Source organism: Polyergus mexicanus, unplaced genomic scaffold, assembly GCF_030449975.1.
Source record: "Polyergus mexicanus isolate NDT 795.1 unplaced genomic scaffold, iyPolMexi1.0 SCAF_1, whole genome shotgun sequence".
Taxonomy (NCBI): domain Eukaryota; kingdom Metazoa; phylum Arthropoda; class Insecta; order Hymenoptera; family Formicidae; genus Polyergus; species Polyergus mexicanus.
This window is the reverse complement of record NW_027223321.1, coordinates 458894-479751: the sequence shown is the minus strand read 5'-3', so window position 1 is coordinate 479751 and position 20858 is coordinate 458894. Positions and strand designations below refer to the sequence as shown.

At 29.3% G+C, this 20858-nt stretch overlaps 3 protein-coding genes across 10 annotated transcripts in view; all 3 read right to left on the bottom strand.

Annotated features, from left to right (window-relative positions):
* The window catches only part of Rhogef2 (Rho guanine nucleotide exchange factor 2), a 33851-nt gene extending 23083 nt beyond the window's left edge, over positions 1 to 10768 (bottom strand). For 3 of the 7 annotated variants that reach the window (XM_070297628.1, XM_070297796.1, XM_070297886.1), the window contains exons 1-8: positions 9933 to 10767; positions 7519 to 7739; positions 7040 to 7089; positions 5777 to 5834; positions 3902 to 4182; positions 3115 to 3339; positions 1456 to 1704; positions 552 to 833 (exon numbers count right to left, since the gene is read on the bottom strand). In XM_070297628.1, coding sequence (XP_070153729.1) covers positions 552 to 833; positions 1456 to 1704; positions 3115 to 3339; positions 3902 to 4182; positions 5777 to 5834; positions 7040 to 7089; positions 7519 to 7693 — 1320 coding nt within the window. In that variant the 5' untranslated portion in view covers positions 7694 to 7739; positions 9933 to 10767. Of the gene's footprint in view, positions 1 to 551; positions 834 to 1455; positions 1705 to 3114; positions 3340 to 3901; positions 4183 to 5776; positions 5835 to 7039; positions 7090 to 7518; positions 7751 to 9932 lie in introns of all 7 variants that reach the window. The other 4 variants (XR_011447111.1, XM_070297978.1, XM_070297703.1 and 1 more) reach the window with 3 other exon arrangements.
* Positions 10769 to 11458: 690 nt separating this feature from the next.
* LOC138934430 (tectonic-1-like) lies at positions 11459 to 15053 on the bottom strand. Its single transcript, XM_070298192.1, has 5 exons — positions 14678 to 15053; positions 14196 to 14429; positions 13630 to 13786; positions 13293 to 13483; positions 11459 to 12761 (listed from the first exon to the last, which is right to left on the bottom strand). Exons 1-5 carry the CDS (start codon positions 15041 to 15043, stop codon positions 11700 to 11702), a joined length of 2010 nt encoding a protein of 669 aa, XP_070154293.1. The 5' UTR covers positions 15044 to 15053; the 3' UTR covers positions 11459 to 11699.
* Positions 15054 to 15218: 165 nt separating this feature from the next.
* On the bottom strand, positions 15219 to 20459 carry LOC138934631 (B9 domain-containing protein 2-like). 2 transcript variants are annotated; one of them, XM_070298710.1, is made up of 4 exons: positions 16389 to 20456; positions 15817 to 15921; positions 15486 to 15746; positions 15219 to 15397 (listed from the first exon to the last, which is right to left on the bottom strand). In XM_070298710.1, the coding sequence occupies exons 2-4, from the start codon at positions 15902 to 15904 to the stop codon at positions 15219 to 15221; spliced, it is 528 nt and encodes a 175-aa protein (XP_070154811.1). In that variant the 5' UTR covers positions 15905 to 15921; positions 16389 to 20456. The 2 variants fall into 2 exon arrangements, with proteins under 2 accessions (XP_070154811.1, XP_070154731.1); XM_070298630.1 differs by having other exon boundaries at positions 15817 to 20459.
* Between the last annotated feature and the right edge of the window lie 399 nt (positions 20460 to 20858).

The window sequence follows — 20858 nt, the reverse complement described above, 5'->3', positions numbered from 1 at the left end:
AAAGTTCTTATTATAAAGAAGCTACATAAAAAGAAATAGAAAAATAATATTTACATAATATACATTATTATATACATATGTATCTTATATTAATATATATATATATATATAGATTATAAAGTTTGTTACATATATCTGTCTATTATATTAATGATATAATTAATAGAACAAATCTCATAAGAAATAAATTGAAAATAGAGAATAAAAATCGATCTTAAAAATAAAATCGAAAAATTAATATATTTCTTAAATATTTGTATTATTTCTTTTTATTTAAAATTTTTTCTCAAGTTCACATCGTATATTTGTTGCAAAAAACTATCAATTACAACATATATATACAATACAACTAAACTCATAAATAACATAAATGTTTAAAGTTTCTAATCTCTTATTAGCTGCATAAGACAGCAAAATTAATTAAATTTTGACAGTGCTTGACAATAAAGTTTATATATATATTCTTTTTTTACCAAGAATGAATCTCAATAAGAAAATCAATAAGTGATATACAATGTTTGGAAACAGATTAAAATCAATAAAATATTTACGTCATTTGGTGTAGACGAAAAGATATCTTGTCCTAAAATGGGGGCTGGATAGGGTGGCGGAGGTGTACCCGGTGGAGTAATACGTGGTAATTCATTGACATCGATATCATTGTGTTTCAGATGTCTCGGAGGTGATAGATCACTCATTGATTCAGATGCGATCAATCGTCTACTAGCTTCTGCCGGAGATATCGCTGTAGTTCCTAATTGTTCCGGACTCGATTTCGTTCGTTGATGTTTGGTGAGCGCGTTTGAAGCGCTCAAATTAGCATCTTGGGAAAACTGAAAAATAATGCATTACGAATAATTATTAATATACGTAATATGTGTGTGTGTGTGTGTGTACACGTGCACAATGTATAATATATGTTTCATAGTTTGGTACTTATTCCAGAAATAGTATTCTATAGAAATTATTTTTCATAAAAAGAAATATTTGTATAATTAGATTTTATTATATATAAAATCAATCCTTATATATATAAAAAAAAAAAATCGTGTGTGTATGTGTATAGCAGTATATATATTTTTCTATAGAATATTTATCAAGTTCTACTTATATTTCTTATATATAACATTTATAATTTTTTCTTAATTTTAATTTAACTATAATTTTCAGTTTATTAGAGTTTATGTTTGAATTACAAAATTAGATAGTAAAAAATATATAAAAAATTATTTGAACAATTATAAACAATTAGTACACTAGTATGTAAGTTAATCTTGAACATTCTGAGAGGAAGGGAACTAACAGTCATTTCGAAATCTAAAATTTTCGAATTTTTAGATTCCCTGATTTCTTTATGACTTCACTATTATGTATATACATTTATCAGCACGAGCATAAAACAAATATAGAACAATGGACATTAATGTAATGGTATCGGATGATTAGGCTACTTACAGAGTTAGAAATACTGTGACTGACGGTTGAGGGCGTTAAATGAATCAACAGATGTCGGTCCAGCTCCGGCTGGGCTGTGTTTTGCGTATTTGCGGCGGGTGGAGGTCTGGGAGGCAAAGGCGGTGGAGAGAGACTTTGCATGGATAAGGATTTACGCGATGGCAGTGGGGGTGGCACGTCTGTGCCACTGCCGTTATTTGAAAGTGGATAATAGCCCGAGGAACAGGTGTTTGTTACCAACGAGCAAAGCTGTAAGACACAACAAAAGATTGCTGTTACCGAAAAGGCAAAGCTGTAAGACACAATGATGGGTTAGCAAAGTGGGCGAAAGCTTCGGTGCATTCACGGTAGATCGTTATACAAGTTGATCTGTTATCGGTGGTACAACTGGAAAAGAGATAATTCTAAAAAATAAAAAAAACGTGTAGAGGAAAATTTTTCCCCGTTTTATTATATATATATATAAAGTATGTGTGTGAAAATTGAAAAATTAATATAATTGTCATTACTAACAATAAGTTTAGGCAATTTTTAATTATTTTATGACATATGTTTGTCTCTAGTGTATTTCGACAGCGGTTATCAAAATATATAAATAAAAATTTATATAAAAAAAATAATAGAGAACAATTAAAATTGCCAAATTATGTAAAATATTAGGATTATTTTTACTTTCTTAAAAATAGACAGTATTATATTTTTATTCATATTCTGGAATACAACTGTTCCATTCGCTGAAATGAAATCATTGACTTATCATTCTCACATTGTCAAAAGTGATATAACATATAAATAGAGAAGATATTTATTTTCCGATTTTCTTGAAAATAAAGTTTTGTATAAAAAGAAAAAAAATCTATATTTACGGAAAATGTTTTCATTAAGAATTATTCATTTTCCAATTGTACCCTAGTAGTTTGTACGCTATAACAGACTACTCTGTATTAACCCATTTGCCACATTGATAAGATTAAATGTCAGATTTATACAGGCGTTTTCCTAGAGTCTTGGCTATAACAATATACAAAATATAGAAATAGAACACTAATCGAATTGAGGAAGAAATTCAATTCTTAATAAAAAGTTTAAATGAATATAGTAACAGATATATTGTATTGCATATCGTTTTTTAGTAAGCGCATGTTTACAGATATATGTTTATTAGAATTTTATAATTTAAAATTAATTTTTTTCTTTAATTCCATAAACTAGTGCTTGTTCATTTAATTACAACTTGTATTTTCGAATTCTTAGATGCATTAGATACCCAGATAGCCAAATCTGTCGAAAACAGATTTTGCAAAATGTCTGCTACAAATTTTGTCGGAAGAAGACTATATATATACAAATTTGATACAGGATTTGGCGTATAGGCAATGCTGGCAGAATACCGACAGAAATATAGCAAAATTCAACGGTAAAAATCAAGCAGATTTTGGCATACTTGCAATACAGTTTAATACAAATTAGCAGTAGCCTCTGCCGATAGAACGCGAGTAGCTTAATACTACTGACAATTGTTGGTATACTGCCAACATTTTCCTTATTAAATTGGTTAACACTTCTCTCCAATAAAGGTGCATGTAGATAATCTAATATTGAAGAAATTTATAACATACAAGGAGGTGATACAGAGAAATGTGAGATAAATATGCAGACCTGTTCATTACTCGTGCTAATCGCTGCGAGCTGTTCCTGCAAGGTGCGCACTCTTCTTTCGGCACCCGCTAGCTCTGTTTGTAAAGTCGCGATATTGACGTTTCCATTACCGGTGCCAGCTTTCGCCAATTCGCTCCGTAACTTATCTACATAACTTTGTTCTTTCTCCAACATAAGCTGGAATGTATGAACTCTTTGTGTTTCCAATTGGCGCTTCTTTTCAAGCTGTAAAAGATAAGGATAATATTTAAAACGATAGTAATATATAGATATTTAGAAAACTGTCTTCTAACTTTTTTCTAACAATTAGCATGCCTATTAGTCATGAATGTACATTTATGTATTGTATATATATATATATACACACTTAGCTACGATCTAATGTAATGTTATAGATTTATTTTCGTCATTTGAATATATAAACATAATAAGTATAAGCTGCACATTCTAATCAAGTGTTCCAATGTTGCATTTGAAAAGAAAAAGAAAACGCGGTGCTACCTTTTCTTTCTCTAACATAAGAGATAAAGGGAGAATTGAGGAGAATAGAAAAGAGATTGCGTTCTCAAATATCTATACACATGTCGTTTACAATTAAAATAGGGAGTGTGCAGTTTATAGATTATTACATGCGTTTATAATTAGAATCAAAATATCTTCAATTGATATATCTCATAAATAACGTCCTCTCTGTGTCTAATTCAATCCCATAATACTCCTTCACAATAGCTTCCTCTCGCTTATGGTTGAAAGAAACGGAAAGCACGGGACATGCTCTTCTACTTACATCGACCGGTTGTGGACCCGTGATTCGAGCATTACACGAAGCACTGCCCGCCGGTGCAGTGGATGCTCTGTGAAGAGAGATGGTCGCTTGTGAGGGTGACATGTTTCCGGCCGCCGACAAACTGAGAGGACGTTGATGCTGTTGACTGGCTGCGGCGCCTACTATTCCGACTTGCAATCCGGAAGCTGTTGTTGCTGTTGCTGTCGCTGTCCCCGTCACTGTCACCGCGCTCGTCACTGCCACTGGTTTCTGCTGCACCGTTAATACCACCTGCGTCGACGCTGCAACAAAGTTGAATCCTCTCAGGCATGATGTATCATCATGTAAAATATATAAATTTGAAAATAAACTTGATTTACAACGTCTTAATCGTATCACATTCATCCCTCCACTTTTTTATATTCTTTTGTTTTTTTTTTATATATTTTTCATCGCCTTTTTTATCTTCTTGTCATTCACTTTAATATCATATACATCTTCGTTCTCCAGTAATTTATCTTATTTAGAATAATTTTATATAAAGCAAACAGATATATTATATATATATTGCAAAATATTAATTTCTGTTAGAATATCATTGCTCTTATTTGAGCAAAGCATACTGTGACAAAAAAGTTTTTTCTTTGTGTAAGATTATACCTAAAAAGGAGAGAGTATGTGCAAATGCTTTTTTCACTATCATTCTAGATGGATTTATAAAAAAAAATTCTAAGATAATTTATATTTTTTTAAACATTTGTAAAAAATATAAAATCTTTATGATTATATTAAATTGTTTATTTATTAAATTCTATTTCTTTCTCTCTGTATTTTGTTTCAATTCTCTAATAAGTATATACCTAAAATTTTAAAATAAAGAAATGATTAAATTAATTTTATTAATTTATTATAATTAATTCTTTATTATAAAATTACCTCCAACTACCAGTACAGCAGTTTATAAATAAAACTTAGAAACATATACAAATTTACAAATTCTATATACAATCTATCTGATGTGCTATAAGAGAGTAATAAATATTAAAATTCTTGTAAGCACAAATAGAATTACTGTCCATAACTTGTAATATTATTAAAAAATATCGTATATATAATAAATACGCATCAGAAAATAAACTTGAGTCATCTCTGATGTGAGTTTAGACACACACACATATTTATATAAAAGTATTTCCACATTCCATTCAACATTAATAATAATTATCAGACACAACTTGAATGCCATTTATCAAATTGAAAAAAATTCGATTTAAGCTACTAAGCTATTAAGAATCATGCTGCACACAGTATTATACGATTCAGAAATATATCTGCAGAACAAACATATAAACGTGATGTTAAAAGCGTCTGTGTCGAGATGAAATAGACGACTGAAACGGTCACTGCTATAAACCTGCATGCTTACATCATTGAAAATGATTCTTATGCTTTGAATTTTTGTGTGTATGTGTGTGAGATTATGTAAAACCACCGACGTACAATCATTCTTTTCATAAAAAAATTTTGATTAAAATGAAGATATTTATATAACTGAATTCTTATTATTTATAAAAAAAAGAAAAATCACAAAATAATAACATTTACAAATATTAGAATATCCAATAATCTATAAGATCTTCTAATATAGAATTATATAAAGTATACACAAACATTTCTTTCTAAAATACAGTTCATTCTAAATACACATTTCATACATTACAATTACAATATTATTAACATATACTGATATATATAACTTAATTATATATATCTTAATAAAAAATAGAAAGTAAAAATAGAAAAATACACACACAAATAGTACCATACCTCGCAGCATCAATAATACCTTAATCTACTAAATAAAATAAAGATTAAGGAAGAACAAAGAATACTTACATTTTATGAGATGGACCACATCCGTATGTGTAGACTGCATCACGTTGACTCCATTCACCTTTAATAAAAATTAAGAAAAAAAAAACTGCTTATCACATCATATGTAACATTTTATTTGAATTATAAAGTTTTATTATTTTTTAAATTTCTTTAATTCTTAGATCTTTTTCTCCTTCTCTGTCTTTCTAATAATTGCATTTTAAGCAATTTAATATTAATAGATTTCTGTATGCACATGGAATAATTAATAATTAAACTTATATATTCTTTATATATTCTCCTATTCTTTATCACATCTTTTCTTTATGCTGTTCTGATACTACTTTACATTTATATGACCTTCTGATATTAGATAAATCATAAAATAAATATATGTGTGTTGCCATGTAATCCATGTAAATTAATTATATACAATATATTATGCCTCATTTTTGGAAAATAATAACAATTATCATTTTAAAATAGATTATCTTGTGTCTGATATAAATTTTAAAAAACAAAATTTTACTCAACTATCTACAAAAGAAAATAAAAAAACTATTGCTGCATTGTACATAACATTGCTCCAAGCATATTATTTTTTATCTGCAAGATTAAAATACTTAATGATTTTATTAAGAATCACTTAATCTATCTATACAGATTATTGTAAGATTAAAAACTTGACAATGTTGAAATATTACTGAAATTTGCTTATGATTTGACAATATAGTTTATTTTGTAATATCTTTATATAAATAAATATATACAAAAGAGTTGAGTGAAATCCTTAAAATTTAGTGACAAAAATATAGATTTACTATGTTGTTGTACGTAAGATGCTATTTGATCTTTTGTAAATAATAACTCAAAAACTTGATCAATGCATTGATATTTCTGTCAAGGAAAAGAAATCTAAATTAACGAATCTAATATACCTAATCTTATTTAATCTGACCGAAGAATCTTACCACGTAAAACCTAGTTATAAATTTGGAAGGATTCACAATACATGTCTACAAATATACTATTGGTAATGATGTAATGCAAGAAACAACACGAGCACAAGATAAAAACAATCTACATGCAAATATATACATCGAGTGTTCCACTATATAAAATAAAACTTTTTCACAGTGAGTATAAAATTGTACACAACTATATAATGAGATAATCAAAATAAATAACATATATTAATATAAAAATAATCAACAATCTAATAATTAAAGAGATCTTTGCTATTTCTTCTTATTAAATTTCAATAATTAACTCATTTTTATTCACCTTGATTATCTTGTCACCTGCATGAAGACCGGCTCTTGCTGCTGCGCCACCTGCAAAAATTATATTGCATACTTGTAATAATCTTTAAGTATATATATACTAGAATGGATCAAAAAGTAAGGTTCCCTGTTTTATTACCACTTTTATTTATATCTTATGCACAAATTGGACTTATTGTGTTAAAATAGAAACTGATGACTACTTTTCAAAGTAGTAGTAGACTACTAATCCTTGGGAAAATTTATTGTTCCATCTTGCCATGAGTTTGAAAGATATCTTCTCGGTAAACATCTGGCTCTTGCATAAGTGGTAAATAAAAGTCGTAATACAAGTAAAGTAGTAAACGAAGATAAAACGGCGCTCGTGTGCAAACGGGTGATGCTCCGAACGCAGCCTATGTATGTGTGTGTATTTGTTAATAATAATATAACAATAATTATGTAAATGTTAATGCAAATTAATGGAGCTTTAATGCAAACCTTCTTTTACGGATTGAACGTAGACTGGATTGTCGCCAGAAACTTTCATTCCGAATCCAGCATCATCCTTGTATATAACAAGAGTGGCGATAGGTGCTGGTTCAATGGCTCCACCACTGATGGCGCCTGCCTGACCAGCCCCGACGCTGCGCCGCAGCGCTGCCGTTCCATTCATCCCTTCTTCGAGCTCCACCCCGCCTGCCACCACTGTTGCTACCGACCTGCAATAATTCTTATAAAGTGTATACGGACTGTTTCTTTTAATAAATTTAAAAAACAGTTCGTTAGGCATCGATTAAAAAAAAAAAAATCCCCGAGATGTATCATAAATCCTATTTTAAAGTACTATTTTGATCAAACTCTGATTAACTCATGTGAGATATTTTCATATGGATGAAAAAAAATTCAGTTTTTATTGTTTGATATATGGAAAAAAAGATTTAGTTCATCGGCGATTATTTACTAATATAATTTACTAATATAGAATTGTCTACAGTAAATTTTTTAATTAATTGTGTAAGATGTAATTTTTTAATTAATTATGTAAAATGTATTTTATTTCTCTTTCCACGCATGCATTAAACATAAATTAATAATGCTATTTATATTAACAAAATTAATTTTTGTTTATTCGAAATAGCATTAATATTAAATATGTCAATAGTGTCTACAATAGATGTAATAAAGTAATAAATATAGATAGCAATTAATCAATACAAATTATCTATGAAAAATCAAAACTTGAAATTATAATAAAAAATGGAAGAATATTAGCTTCTTTCAAAAAAATCCAAGTCTGTCTGTCAAAGCCACTACAAGCCATAGGCACAAGTATTTGTACCATATAATACTTGAAATACATCTCTCTCATAATTAACTTTCTTTAAATCCTTTGTAATTCAAGCTTATCCCCCACACCCTTCATAAAACAAATTTCGATTTACTTAGATCTTCTTCACACAGTTAAAGATTGGCAATTAAATAATTAACCAACAATTAATTGTCATTCTAAATAAAGATCAAAACTAATTCCACTGTGCAACGAACAAATTTACATAGTACTATAAAAGATACATTTTAAACACTATATAGCACAAATACTTAATTAGGCTGGTACTATCTCACATCTCTTTTTTTCTCCGTTAAAAAAAAATAATATATATATATTTATTTCTTACAATATATTCTGTATAAAGCAGGTTTAACATTAATATAGATTTTTTTGTACAATTCCCAAGATTTTAAGTTCTTTTATCTTTATACATTTAAAGCAGCGATCACATATATGTACAATGTCAAAACTTTTATAGATGTCCATCTGGACAATCATTTGTTAATAGAAATATATTATGATAATGAGAATAAAATAGCTATAAAAAAATGTTTAATGGTATTCAACCTGCTGGTTTGTCCATATCAAATTAGAATAGAATTTCAAAGAATTGTATACTTGGGATACATTGCAAGATGTAATATACAAGTTTATATATTCTGTTTGTATCCATGGGAACTTTTCAGCAAGAAAACACAAGTAGATACAATGTCAACTAATTGGCTTTCAAGTAGAGAATTTTTGAAATCCTGAAAATTTTTTCTTCCTGGAAAGCTTTTCGTGACATTTATCTCTACATGTTTATATAAAAATTAAATTCGACCCACTTATTACAAACTTATATTTCAACAAAAGCTAGTATATTTACAAGCTTTCAAAATCAATAAAAAGATATATATTCTTGCTTGCATAATAATGTAATTATTTTGCGTATAAGATTATCTATAATTTAATTTTCCAAGGTTGTAGTAATCAAAATATGATACAGTAAATAAATAACCTATACATACAAAATGATGAGTGTGATGTAGAAGTAAATTTTATTCTATATATAAATATTCTCATAGTAGAGATCGTTTAACTGATACACATACGTCTTACATAGTTGGAAGAGATTACAAATACACAAATGTCACATTCAATCGTATGTCATCTTTTTTTGAAGAATGTAAATATGCGTAAAAGCTATTAAAAATTTTTATAAATCTAGAAAAAGAAGAAATTCTTAACAAAAACAACATAAAAGTATTAATCTAGAAAATTGTATAGAGGCATTCGAATATCGTCTAAATGTCCAAGAATGTATAGTAATATTAAATATTTAAAAATCTTATTCGATATTAAACATATTTAAGAACATATTAAGAAAAGACAATGAAAGCGATATTTTAAAGCTCTTGGAATTGAAACATCTCGTGAACAGTTCTCTGAAAATGATACAATTTAAAAATCAGTAATATGTGTGTGGGGGGATAAGCAAGGTCAACAAGACGTGCAAGATGCTCCATCAACGATTGAGAAAACATGTAAATGATAAAAATTGCTTACAAAGTAAAAATATACGACATTTCGATGCGATTACCTTTCATTTAATCTATACTTGATGGCAGCAAGTAAACGCTAATAAGAAGTTTCAACTGAACGAGAGACGAGACGAGATGAGATGAGATGAGACGAGGCGAGACGATACGCGACGAAAAGAGACGATACGCGACGAAAAGAGACGAAACGAGACGACGCGACACCACACAAGATGAGAAGGGATCGTTTATGAAAAAAAAAAAAAACCATAAAGTGCTGTCGATGCGCGCGCAAGAATCCCTTCGACTGAGCAATCGGACGTAAATATTATATCACGTTGTCACAATAAAAGGACACTCGATGAACACGGCTGGTGTGGACGGGCAAACCGTTCCGTCTTTCACGCGCACAGCATCCCACAAACGCGGGGCGTTTAAGCGCCAAGTATCTCAAGAGGACGATTCCGAATATTCGAGATGCACGAATCGCAAAAACGAGCGGCACGCGGTACCGCCACGCGAACGAACGGAACGCGACTTCTTTTGCGAAATATGCATCGAATTCGAAGAGGAATTATGCTACTAACAAGTGACAGCCATCTTAGCGATGCATAGGCTACTACACAGTACACACAGTACGCAGGATATCGTTATGGCAGATTCACATCGCATTCTCCCCCATGTGTGACAGTTGGATGTCCAATGAAAAACGTGAGTTACAACTGACATTTTCATCTCGAGAAAACGAACTCTTTTATCGGATACATAAAACTCGATGTTTTTTTCTCATCACGTTTATCGACGAACTCGTTAGATGTACCGATAAAGAATTTTTCGAAAGCTTCTCGCGCTAGCAATCAATCTGCACGTCCGAGAAAACTTGTCGTACTGTAGCGGGATGCGGGATTCAATAACTTGCTATCGACAATTTTCGGTATCGTTAACTAGCGACAACGATAATCGTCGCTAAGACGTTAGAGAATCCCGCTACAGGTGATTGGCTGCTGTCGCAAAAAATTTTTTAGAAACTTTAGAAATTCTCTAGTCGATAGCCAATCAGTACATCCGACAAATATAAGAGGTCTGTTCTTTATAGCTGAACTGGCTGCACTAGTTCAGAGCTTATCTTTCTCCTTCCAATGGGGAGAGAAAAGGATAAACTCTGAACTAGTGCAGCCAGTTCAGCTATAAAGAACAGACCCAATATCATCATAGTTATAAGTGCTGAAAGTGTCAAGACGATCTTGTCTAACAAAGTTAATAAAAATTAATGAAAGAAAAATAGAAAAAAATATCGAGAGAGAGATGTGTAACATTGAAATATCCGTATAATTGAATAAACCTTGAAACAAATATTGTAACTTTTGATAAAGGCCATATTGCAAGAAGGAAAAAATATGTTGTCTACCGCGCTCATTATCAAATTTCAATAATGATACTAGCATTAGTATATACTGTGTACTAAAGACTGCTATACACAAGTCTTTACCCTGATATAAGAAGATAATGTAAACATTTTAAAGAATTAAAACTCAATAATGATATATTGTTACATTATTTAGCAGAACATAAATTAATTATTTCAAATTCCATATCAAAGTGTTTATTTTTTGTGACATTTTAGATACTTTATATATAACAGTCTTTAGTATGTACATACCAGAGTACGAGTAACGAGTGACCCCGAATTCGCTATATGTATATGTATGTGTGTGTGTTGTGTGTGATTTTAGAGGATACTATAATTCTTTTATACATAATCAAGATAAAAGTAGAAAAAATTTTAATCAAAGAGAAAAGTAAAGTTATGATGTAGATACATGTTTATATTAAATATTCGCATGTAATACTAAGTATATAACTAAAAGGACAAATATATTCAACATTTCTATTTCTTTCGAGCAATTCAGAAAAGGATAAAAAAAATCGTAAGGTAACATTATGTCCAAATTTGGTCCATCAACAAAATGATATTTGGATGGCTTTGACACATCATAAAAATTGACATGAGAAATAATGTCAATATCAAGGATGTCTGTGCAATTCTTTGGTATGCACTTTGACCAACTAATATCCTCTTCCTTGCCAAATGTAATGCCAACACTCAATATTTTGTGATTCGTTAAAGTTTTTGGCGCTGGCAATTTTGAATAAAGTACATTAAAGTGCATTGATGTAAGTAATCCTGAACATAGGATTCGTTTCCCGATAGTGTGCGCAGTGACGATATTTTGCGGTATCCTATCAAACACTATCTGCAACCAATCGATTGTATCTTTCTTGGCAATATTACCCAATTTGGAAACATAAGCGCTGTAATGCTGACTTGCATTTAACAAAGAGTCCTTCATCAAGAGACGCATAGTTAGATTCTGTAGTTCTGCGCAAGATAACGTGGTGAAATTTTTTATTAATAATCTGGCAGAGCATCTCAATTTAACATCTTCACCGAATGCAATGATATGCCTGTTGATTTGATCGCACTCTCCATTTTTTCCAGCCAAGGGCAATGTGAGAAATCCATCAGTTTTGTTGAAAAAAATCTCGTTGCTTTTATTAGCACGAGAAATACCGAAAATGATCGGCTTACCCATTATATAGCCAGGATTTCCACTACGAGTAAAGACTTTTGTTTTATTCGCATCTATCCAATTGTATTGGACCTCGAAATATTGATAGAAGGCATGAGACGTATTGCCTATATTAAAATATGCGTCAATATTGCTGATACCAGCGGATCCATTGTGAGTGATTACATATTTCAGACCCTTTACAATGTTGGTACAAGTGGAGTTTATGCAAAAACTTGATATTTTGGTTTCATTGCATGCGGAAAACGAGTTTTGACAATAATGAGTCCTCATTGACAAACAAATATTACTTTGGCATGCCTAAAAGCAAAATTTTTGAAATTAACTTTAATAGTAAATGTATGAAATAATGGAAAAATAGAGCAAGAAAGCCGAATTAGGAAAAAATAAAAAAAAATGTAGCTATTTTTGACTTTATCATTGATTTTGTCAAAAATTGTTCTAACACTATTCTGTTGCAATAATAATAACAGAGAAGAAAAAAAATATAAATTTCTTAATATGTTATTAATATTTTACACATTTTTTTCTTTTTCTAAACTTATATTCAATAAGATAATATTATTTGTGACATTATTAGATTATTTGTTTATTTACTATTTTTACTTATTAATTATTATAATGCATTCATCAATTTCCTCTACTCATACCATTTATAGAAATTTGAACAAATTTTATATCAATTTATTTTGATTTAAAATATATTCAAAATATATTTAAAAAAAAATATGTATATATAATATATTGTGTGCTAAAATATGTATATATATATATATATATATATATATATATATATTTTAACACCCGAATTTTTTTATTTTAAAACTGTACCTGTTTCCGAATGAATGTGTCGTTAAATAATGGTAAGGACTTAATAACTGTAAAGTTATTGAATGTCATAGCGAACAAATATCGATTCATATTTGTCAAATTATTTTGTATGCAAGCGCCTTTCCAATTTTCCAGATATCTTAAAGTCTTTTTAAACGAACATATTTCAGTGAATCCGGGTTGTAAAAGGTCTGAAATAATGTCTCATTAATAAATGTTGTATAATTTATTTTTGTATTATAGCAAATAATATATGGATGGTTAGAGTCTCTTCTTCCCTTCTCTCAGTCTTTTTTTATTCATAAAAATAGCCGTTATCATATTTTCATTATTTTACCTATTGATTCAATAGATTTGTTATGTAATTTCCATAATATATCTCCATGTTGATAATATTTAGACAAATTATACTTGGGTAATCCTGTACTAACTTCTATTTTCCATTTGTATTTGTTTTGTATCACCCTCCACAGATCTTTTTCGCTGTTTATTACCTGAAATAAAGAATATTTAATAGCAATAAATTAAAAATTCATATGTAATGTCAGAAAACATATTAAAATATTTCATGTATCAATGTATATATACCAGGCAATTAGAAGAAATTTTTACAAATTGTTTGACTACAATTTTATTTCTTTAAGTATGCGCATTTAACAAGAAAAATTTTTTACAGCCAACAAAAGTTATTCAGAAAATAAAAGATTCAATTCTTCCTTTCAAAAAAATTGGCTGGTAAATAAAATTATTCCTTCAAAAACACATATTCTTTATTAATAATGTATGCAAAGCAGATCTAAGAGCTTTATAAGAGTATGTAGTAGTGAAAAGGGTAGAAGTTTAAAAAAACAAAAGAACTATTCCACTTGTATGCGACAGATGCATTATATGTAATCTACTTACCAAATCGTTGTCGACGTTATATGTAGGTGGAAGATTGTCATATAAAATGCAAAATAAATTATTTCCAAGTTTTTCAAGAATAAAAGCTGTGTTGTTCCGTAATATGAAATTTCGATTGTAGCAATACCGACTGTCATAAACTTTTACATGATAATTTTGACAGTGCGAAAAAGCAGACAAATGAAACTGATTACAATCTGGGTCGCAGCAGCAATTGATATCACAGGAAAATTTCTGTACAAATAGAATGGAAGATTGTTTATATAAGATAATAAAATCATAATAAAAATATAATAGAAAATCATAATAGCTTTTTTATAAATATTGATTAATACTTTTTCAGAAAAGATATTATTTTTTTATATTGAAGTATATGGTGTTATTATTTGAATGTATACTAAAATATTTCTTTCATTTATTTAACATGTACACGCACACATAATTCAATATTTTATATCAAAATCAAATATTTATGTACATACAATCAAATTGCATTCGCATATTTCTTTTTCTTCGAGTATAAGAACTTCATCATTATCTGGATATACAGCTGGCGAGGATATTGTTATTGAAGTTAATTCTAATTCTTCTTGCTCTGTTACATTAGAATTTATTTTTGAAGATGTTATCTCTATGGGAATGATAGTAGTGAATGGATTATTCTCTTCTATATCATTTGATGAAATTTCTAAGGTAGATAGATCATTAACCGTAGGATTTTGTGTATGTGTAGTTGAGTCTATTAATTCGCCGCAATTTGTATCATTTATGCAGATTAATGTATTTTCAAATTTTGTTAGATATACCATATTGGTATATGCTAGAATCAGCACTAGCAAAAAGAACATTTTGCTGCAAAAAATATATTGATATTGTTCGAATTTATTATCGCAGAATATTTATTCTAAATTATATATCTCTTTTTATAATGATACTCTGTAAAATTCTATTATTTCTGGTATTCTGCCTTTCATAATTAAAAATGAACTGCTTATATTTGTATTTGCCTTTACAATTGTCAGTTCACAACTGGCATCCAAATTTATCAAAATTTCTTGCCAGGATATGCAAATCAATGATTATTGTTCCCACACTTTGCGTAAATATTTCAAATCTATCTAATGTGTTGATTAAAACACTTGGTGACTTCAATTGTAAACTTCGTCCCAAAAATTTGTCATACAGTCTGTCTTTCCAAGTACCTATATAAAAATTGTTACTGAGAGAATAATAATAATAATTTCTGCTACACAAAATTTAAAAATTTTATGTTCTTAAAATTATGCTTACCAATAGGTTTCCATGTATGACATTCTAATATATGCGAACCAGGAGATAATGGAACATTGTGTACGCCATATGAAAGAAATAATATCCTTCCATAATTATCTCTACAAAACACTTGCAATAATAATTTCGGAGAATTTTGTAAAGTCTGAGTTGTGTAATGCAAGTCTATAGGATGGTCCCAAATCGGATTGTTAGTGTAAATATCGCAACTCTCTTGTGTTTGTCCTTCTTCTTGTCCTGATACAATTTTCCAACCATTACCTAGGAGATAAGAATAAAAATTTTTTCATATATCCAATTATTTGTAAAATCATGAGTCTATTCATCTTACCAACATAAAAATTCCATTTGCAGAGTAAATGCGATTGTTTAAAATTCTTTGCGGATGAAATATGCCCAATTATGTGCAATTCAGCCATACCATAAAATCATACTGCTATGATTTATAAAATATACAAAATATACTAATTATTTATAATACATCTATCCATTAAGATTTTGATGAGAAAACAACAAATATGGAATATTTCATTCAGGAAATAACTTCTCTTTTGTGAAAAAAAATCTAAAATTTTTAAAATAGCATTTAAAAATAAAATTTTTAATTTTTATCTAATAATTTTGTCAATTCTTATTTTTGATTATCAAAATCTTTAAGATTGAGTCGAAGTTGTATTTATTATTTTTTTTTAAGTTGATATTAATTTAATATAGAAAGATAAGTTAAAAGATGGACTAATAAACTTATAAAATTATATTTTTTTGTATATATGCGATAATATATATAATATATTTATATTGTATTTTATGTGAAATATATTGGATACAAATCTTTTCAATCAAAATTCTGGGATTAAAATAAGATTTTTATAAACAAAATGCTTGATTCTTTTTATATCTCACGACCGATGATGCATTCCAATGTTGACAGATACGTCGTTATGACAACGAGCTAGTAACAATAATAGGCTTGTTCCTTTTATTTACACTTTCTAAACTCATCAGATTCCCGATTGGTCAATCCAACGCTTTCAGCATTTACACACTTACAGCATCAAGATGAACGCAGCTTACGTTTTTTTTTTTTTTTTTTTTTTTTTAAGGAACTTTGCAGCAGGAAATATACATAAACATAATGTCACGCATGACTGGCTGTCAAATAAAAACACATATTCGGAACTTTAAAAATTTTTTTGCGTGACAATATCACGAAATTGGTTATTGAATAAAAAACATAACATTCACATCTATCTGTGATGAATTATCGTTTAAGATCAAAGGAGGGAGAGAGGGAGAGAGAGAGAGAGAGAGGGGAAAGGAGTCCAAGTATTTGTAATATTTAAATGAAATGGGACATTTGTGGAATTTCAAATTTGATGTATATATCACGATCTAAGATTCCTAAATAGAGAGTACGATATATATGAAGGGAGTTATCAAAATGTTATCAAAGCTTGGTTAATTCCATTTAATTATATTTTTACTCCAAAACTATGTCATGAAGAGCGCAGTATGCGTTATTTTATTTTTTATTTTCTGAAAAAAAATACACACTGACACTTAAATGGCAAACATGTCATTAGCTTTCGCCCACACAATTCTTGTTTTTCTCGTTTTCTGTCGCTACTTAAATGTAATTTTTGTGTTTCTCTCGTCTCTCTTCCTCTCCATTCTTTCCTCTCCCATTCACACGGCCATTCATTCAACATTGCTACTTCTCTTTCTTCAATCAGATCATTCAACTGTTATATGCTTAAGGTTTAGTTAATGATATTCATTAACTAAATCATTTTTAGTTAATGATTGTTAAGATTATTGTAGGATTATATATTAATTAGTAATCATTAGAATATAATATAATTGATGTACACATGTATCGTTGTGTGTCTATAATGGAGAATGTATGAATACCTGGATCCTTGAATTCGAACATTTGTAGACGGCGAGAAGTCATAGACTTTTTTTAAAATAGATATTTGCGTTTCTAATTTTCGTAAACTTTATCTCGCTCTCTTTAAAATTCATAAGTACAAAGTATCCGTGCGAACTTATTAGGTCCATCAATTTCTAGGTCCTTGGACTGAAAATCCTCGACTCTTTGAATAATTAGAGTCTCGAATTCTTCGGATCCTTGTATTCTTAGATTCTTGGATCTGCAAATCCTATGATCTTTCACAATTCAAATAATTTCTTGCATTTCATCATCCTCTTTTTACAGTTTCTATATTTCCTTTCCGATTGGAAGTATATGTGTATGTACATTATTCGTAATTCATACTACATGTTTCATTTTTAATTAACCATTCAAACATGACGAAATCTCCGCCGTACGTCTTTTTTTTACACGTGTGACACATTCATTTCACAATTCTATACGCGCGCGCATGTATATGAGATGCATGCGTGTGTGTGTGTGTGGTGTAAATGTGTGCACACGCGCACGCGTATAAGGGTATGTATCTCTCGCGACCATGTCATTTTTTCGTATATATATACGTGTGTGTATGTGTGTGTACATATATATGTATACATATATGTATATATAAAACGTTCCAAATAGAAATAATATTTGCCGATTAAATAATTCGGACAAAAATTTCGTTACTTTTTTTTTCTTTCTTTCTTAAAAACGTACAACAATAATTCAGTCTAATACGTTCCAAAGCACCAATTTATAATTATAGTCGACCATAAATTCATACATTTTTTTCTTTAATCTCGCCATATCAATAAATTTTCTTTCCGTTTACACTTTTCACTAAAGAGACTAAAATCGAATTGCACCTAATACAACTCATGCAAAAGCCGATGAAGAGTTTTTTTTTTTTTTCAATCATTCGTCTGTGTGATTAAATCTTCTATATATAAATTAACATTCGTAAATATAAACGCACTTCTGAGTGTAATGAAAAAATGCATCAAAGGTTTATGAGATATCGTGGATTTTCCGCAGCAGGAATTTACGAAGGATGTGTACGGCATCAAGCGTTTTCTAGTATCATCGACATATGCAATGGATATCGAGAAAAATTTAATATCAAGAAATTATGATGTTAAGGAGATCTAAGGAAATAAGAGTCAACGAGATACTAAAAGATCTGTGCGCTCATGTATATCGTTTTTAATGTCTATGTGCGTGCGCTTGTATCATTGTGTTCTCCCTGTAAGTATAAACGTGAATGTTTTACATGAAAATACTAGTACTAGTAGTATAGCAGTAATAGAGTAATAAGATGATAGTAGAGTGTAATAGCGATAGAGTATCTGGATAATAATAATAATCATAATAATTATAATAATAATAATATGTATAGCGGTATCCGCGCGCGCGCACTTGCGATAAAGTCTAATATTAGTCATAGTAACAGCAGTAATTGTCATAGTTAATAATAATAGTAGTAAGAGAGTTTCTCATGCAAGCAACAAATGACGTTTGCAAGGCTGACATCGAATTTCGTTTTTATGCTAATCCTTGGAAGCTAGTCGATAATTTGCGACACGGACACTTGCCAAGTGCAAAGATTTTATTTTTGTAGTGCGAAAAAAGCGACCGAAGTTTCTCTCATTATCTCATGGATCTCAAATTTCTCGGGTTCTAAGATGTTTTGGATACTAGATATATTTTAGATCCTAATCGCAAATCGAAGAAACTGCGATAACAACATACAAAATCAATTAAATTAAATCATCATTAAATTTTGAGTCATCATTTTCCCGCATATTATTATTTGTTGCGTATTTCTTTTTCGAAAAAAAAAAAACCTTGTAAAAATCTTTTTGTCGGGTTTGTAAAAAAGTGTCTTATTGCGAAATGTTACATCACTTCTACTCGGAGTGTCTTAACATGTTGTTATCACAAGATCTTCGATCGCGTACAATTTTTCCGACAAGATGGACAGACACAGAGATACGACGCGCGTAAAAATATTTAGTGCTCTTAACCGATTACGAATGTGAGAGCATATTTGTGTATATACATGTATGAATACATCCATATATCAAATATATATATATATATACACATACAAATACATATATACATACATACATACATATATATACATACGCATGCGTATGTGTGTATATATATATATATGGACGTATTACAGTTTTTAAAAAAACACAGAAACTCGATTCTATACTTGGCAGTATTCTGAACAATTGCCCGACAGGCGTTTAATTGTTTCACTTTATCGCGCTTTGTTTTTGTCTCACATGCGGTTCTTAAATCTCGAAAAAGATGACATCTCAACAAGACGAGAATGACGTAGACGGTAAACGTCCTTGGCAGTGATCGTAGAATTGCGTGTTCATTTTTGTCGTTTCTTATGCCTTTTTTCGATCGCTTTATTAAACGTATTTCGTGTTACGTGATTTTAACAATCTTTCTTTTGCAACTAAGTAGTATGTATTATAAGCATCGTTAAGTTCGAGGAAAGTAAAGCGAGATTAGCTGGAACGCGTTTTATTTAATATAACTTGTCGCATAACTTGGATTCCTATATCCTTGGATTGTTAACATTCTTTAAATTCATAAATTTGATAGTTATATTATGAAGTCATTTTATTAAATTTTGGGATATTTAATTTCTTTTTATTCAAGTTCTTAGATTTCTCGAGTTTGAAAATCTTTTCCTTAATTTAACTATAACTATTTGAGATCCTTGAAATATACAAATTCTTTCGATTCTTGAATTCTTGTATCTGCTAGATTCTCTTAATATTGAACATTATTTTTATATGTTTATTTTAAAATAGTATGAGTCAGATAAATAATTATTTTAAAAATTCGTTTTATCATATTATTTAAATTATTAAAAACATATTTGATGTCAAAATACTAGATAATAGAAGACAAATTTTGACTCGAGTTTTATCTTGTTTTAATTAATTTTTCTCTGAATCTCTTGTGAAAATTTTGCTGGTATATACATGAAATATGTATTACATGGATATACATACACACACGCATTATATATATATATATATATATATATATATATATATATATATATATATATATATATATACGATGTCTATTTTCATTCGCATTTAAATAGCAAAACATTTACAATAGAATAAAACTGTATATAAATAGTAATATATGTATGTGATTAAGTATTTTATCAAGAATCTATGAAATTCATACTTGAAAGAATCGAAAGGACTAAAATTGGACGTTTGTGAATTCAAGGATTAATTATTCAAGGGATTAAGAATCCGAGAATCTTGGAATCCAAGAATCTAAGAATTCGAGTATGTCGAGGATTCAAACTCTTAGAATAGAGGAAGCCTTAAAAATCTAAAGATCCAAGAATCCAAGAATTCTTTGTCATCGTTTGTATTCATCCTTTAATTCTAATCATTAGAGAT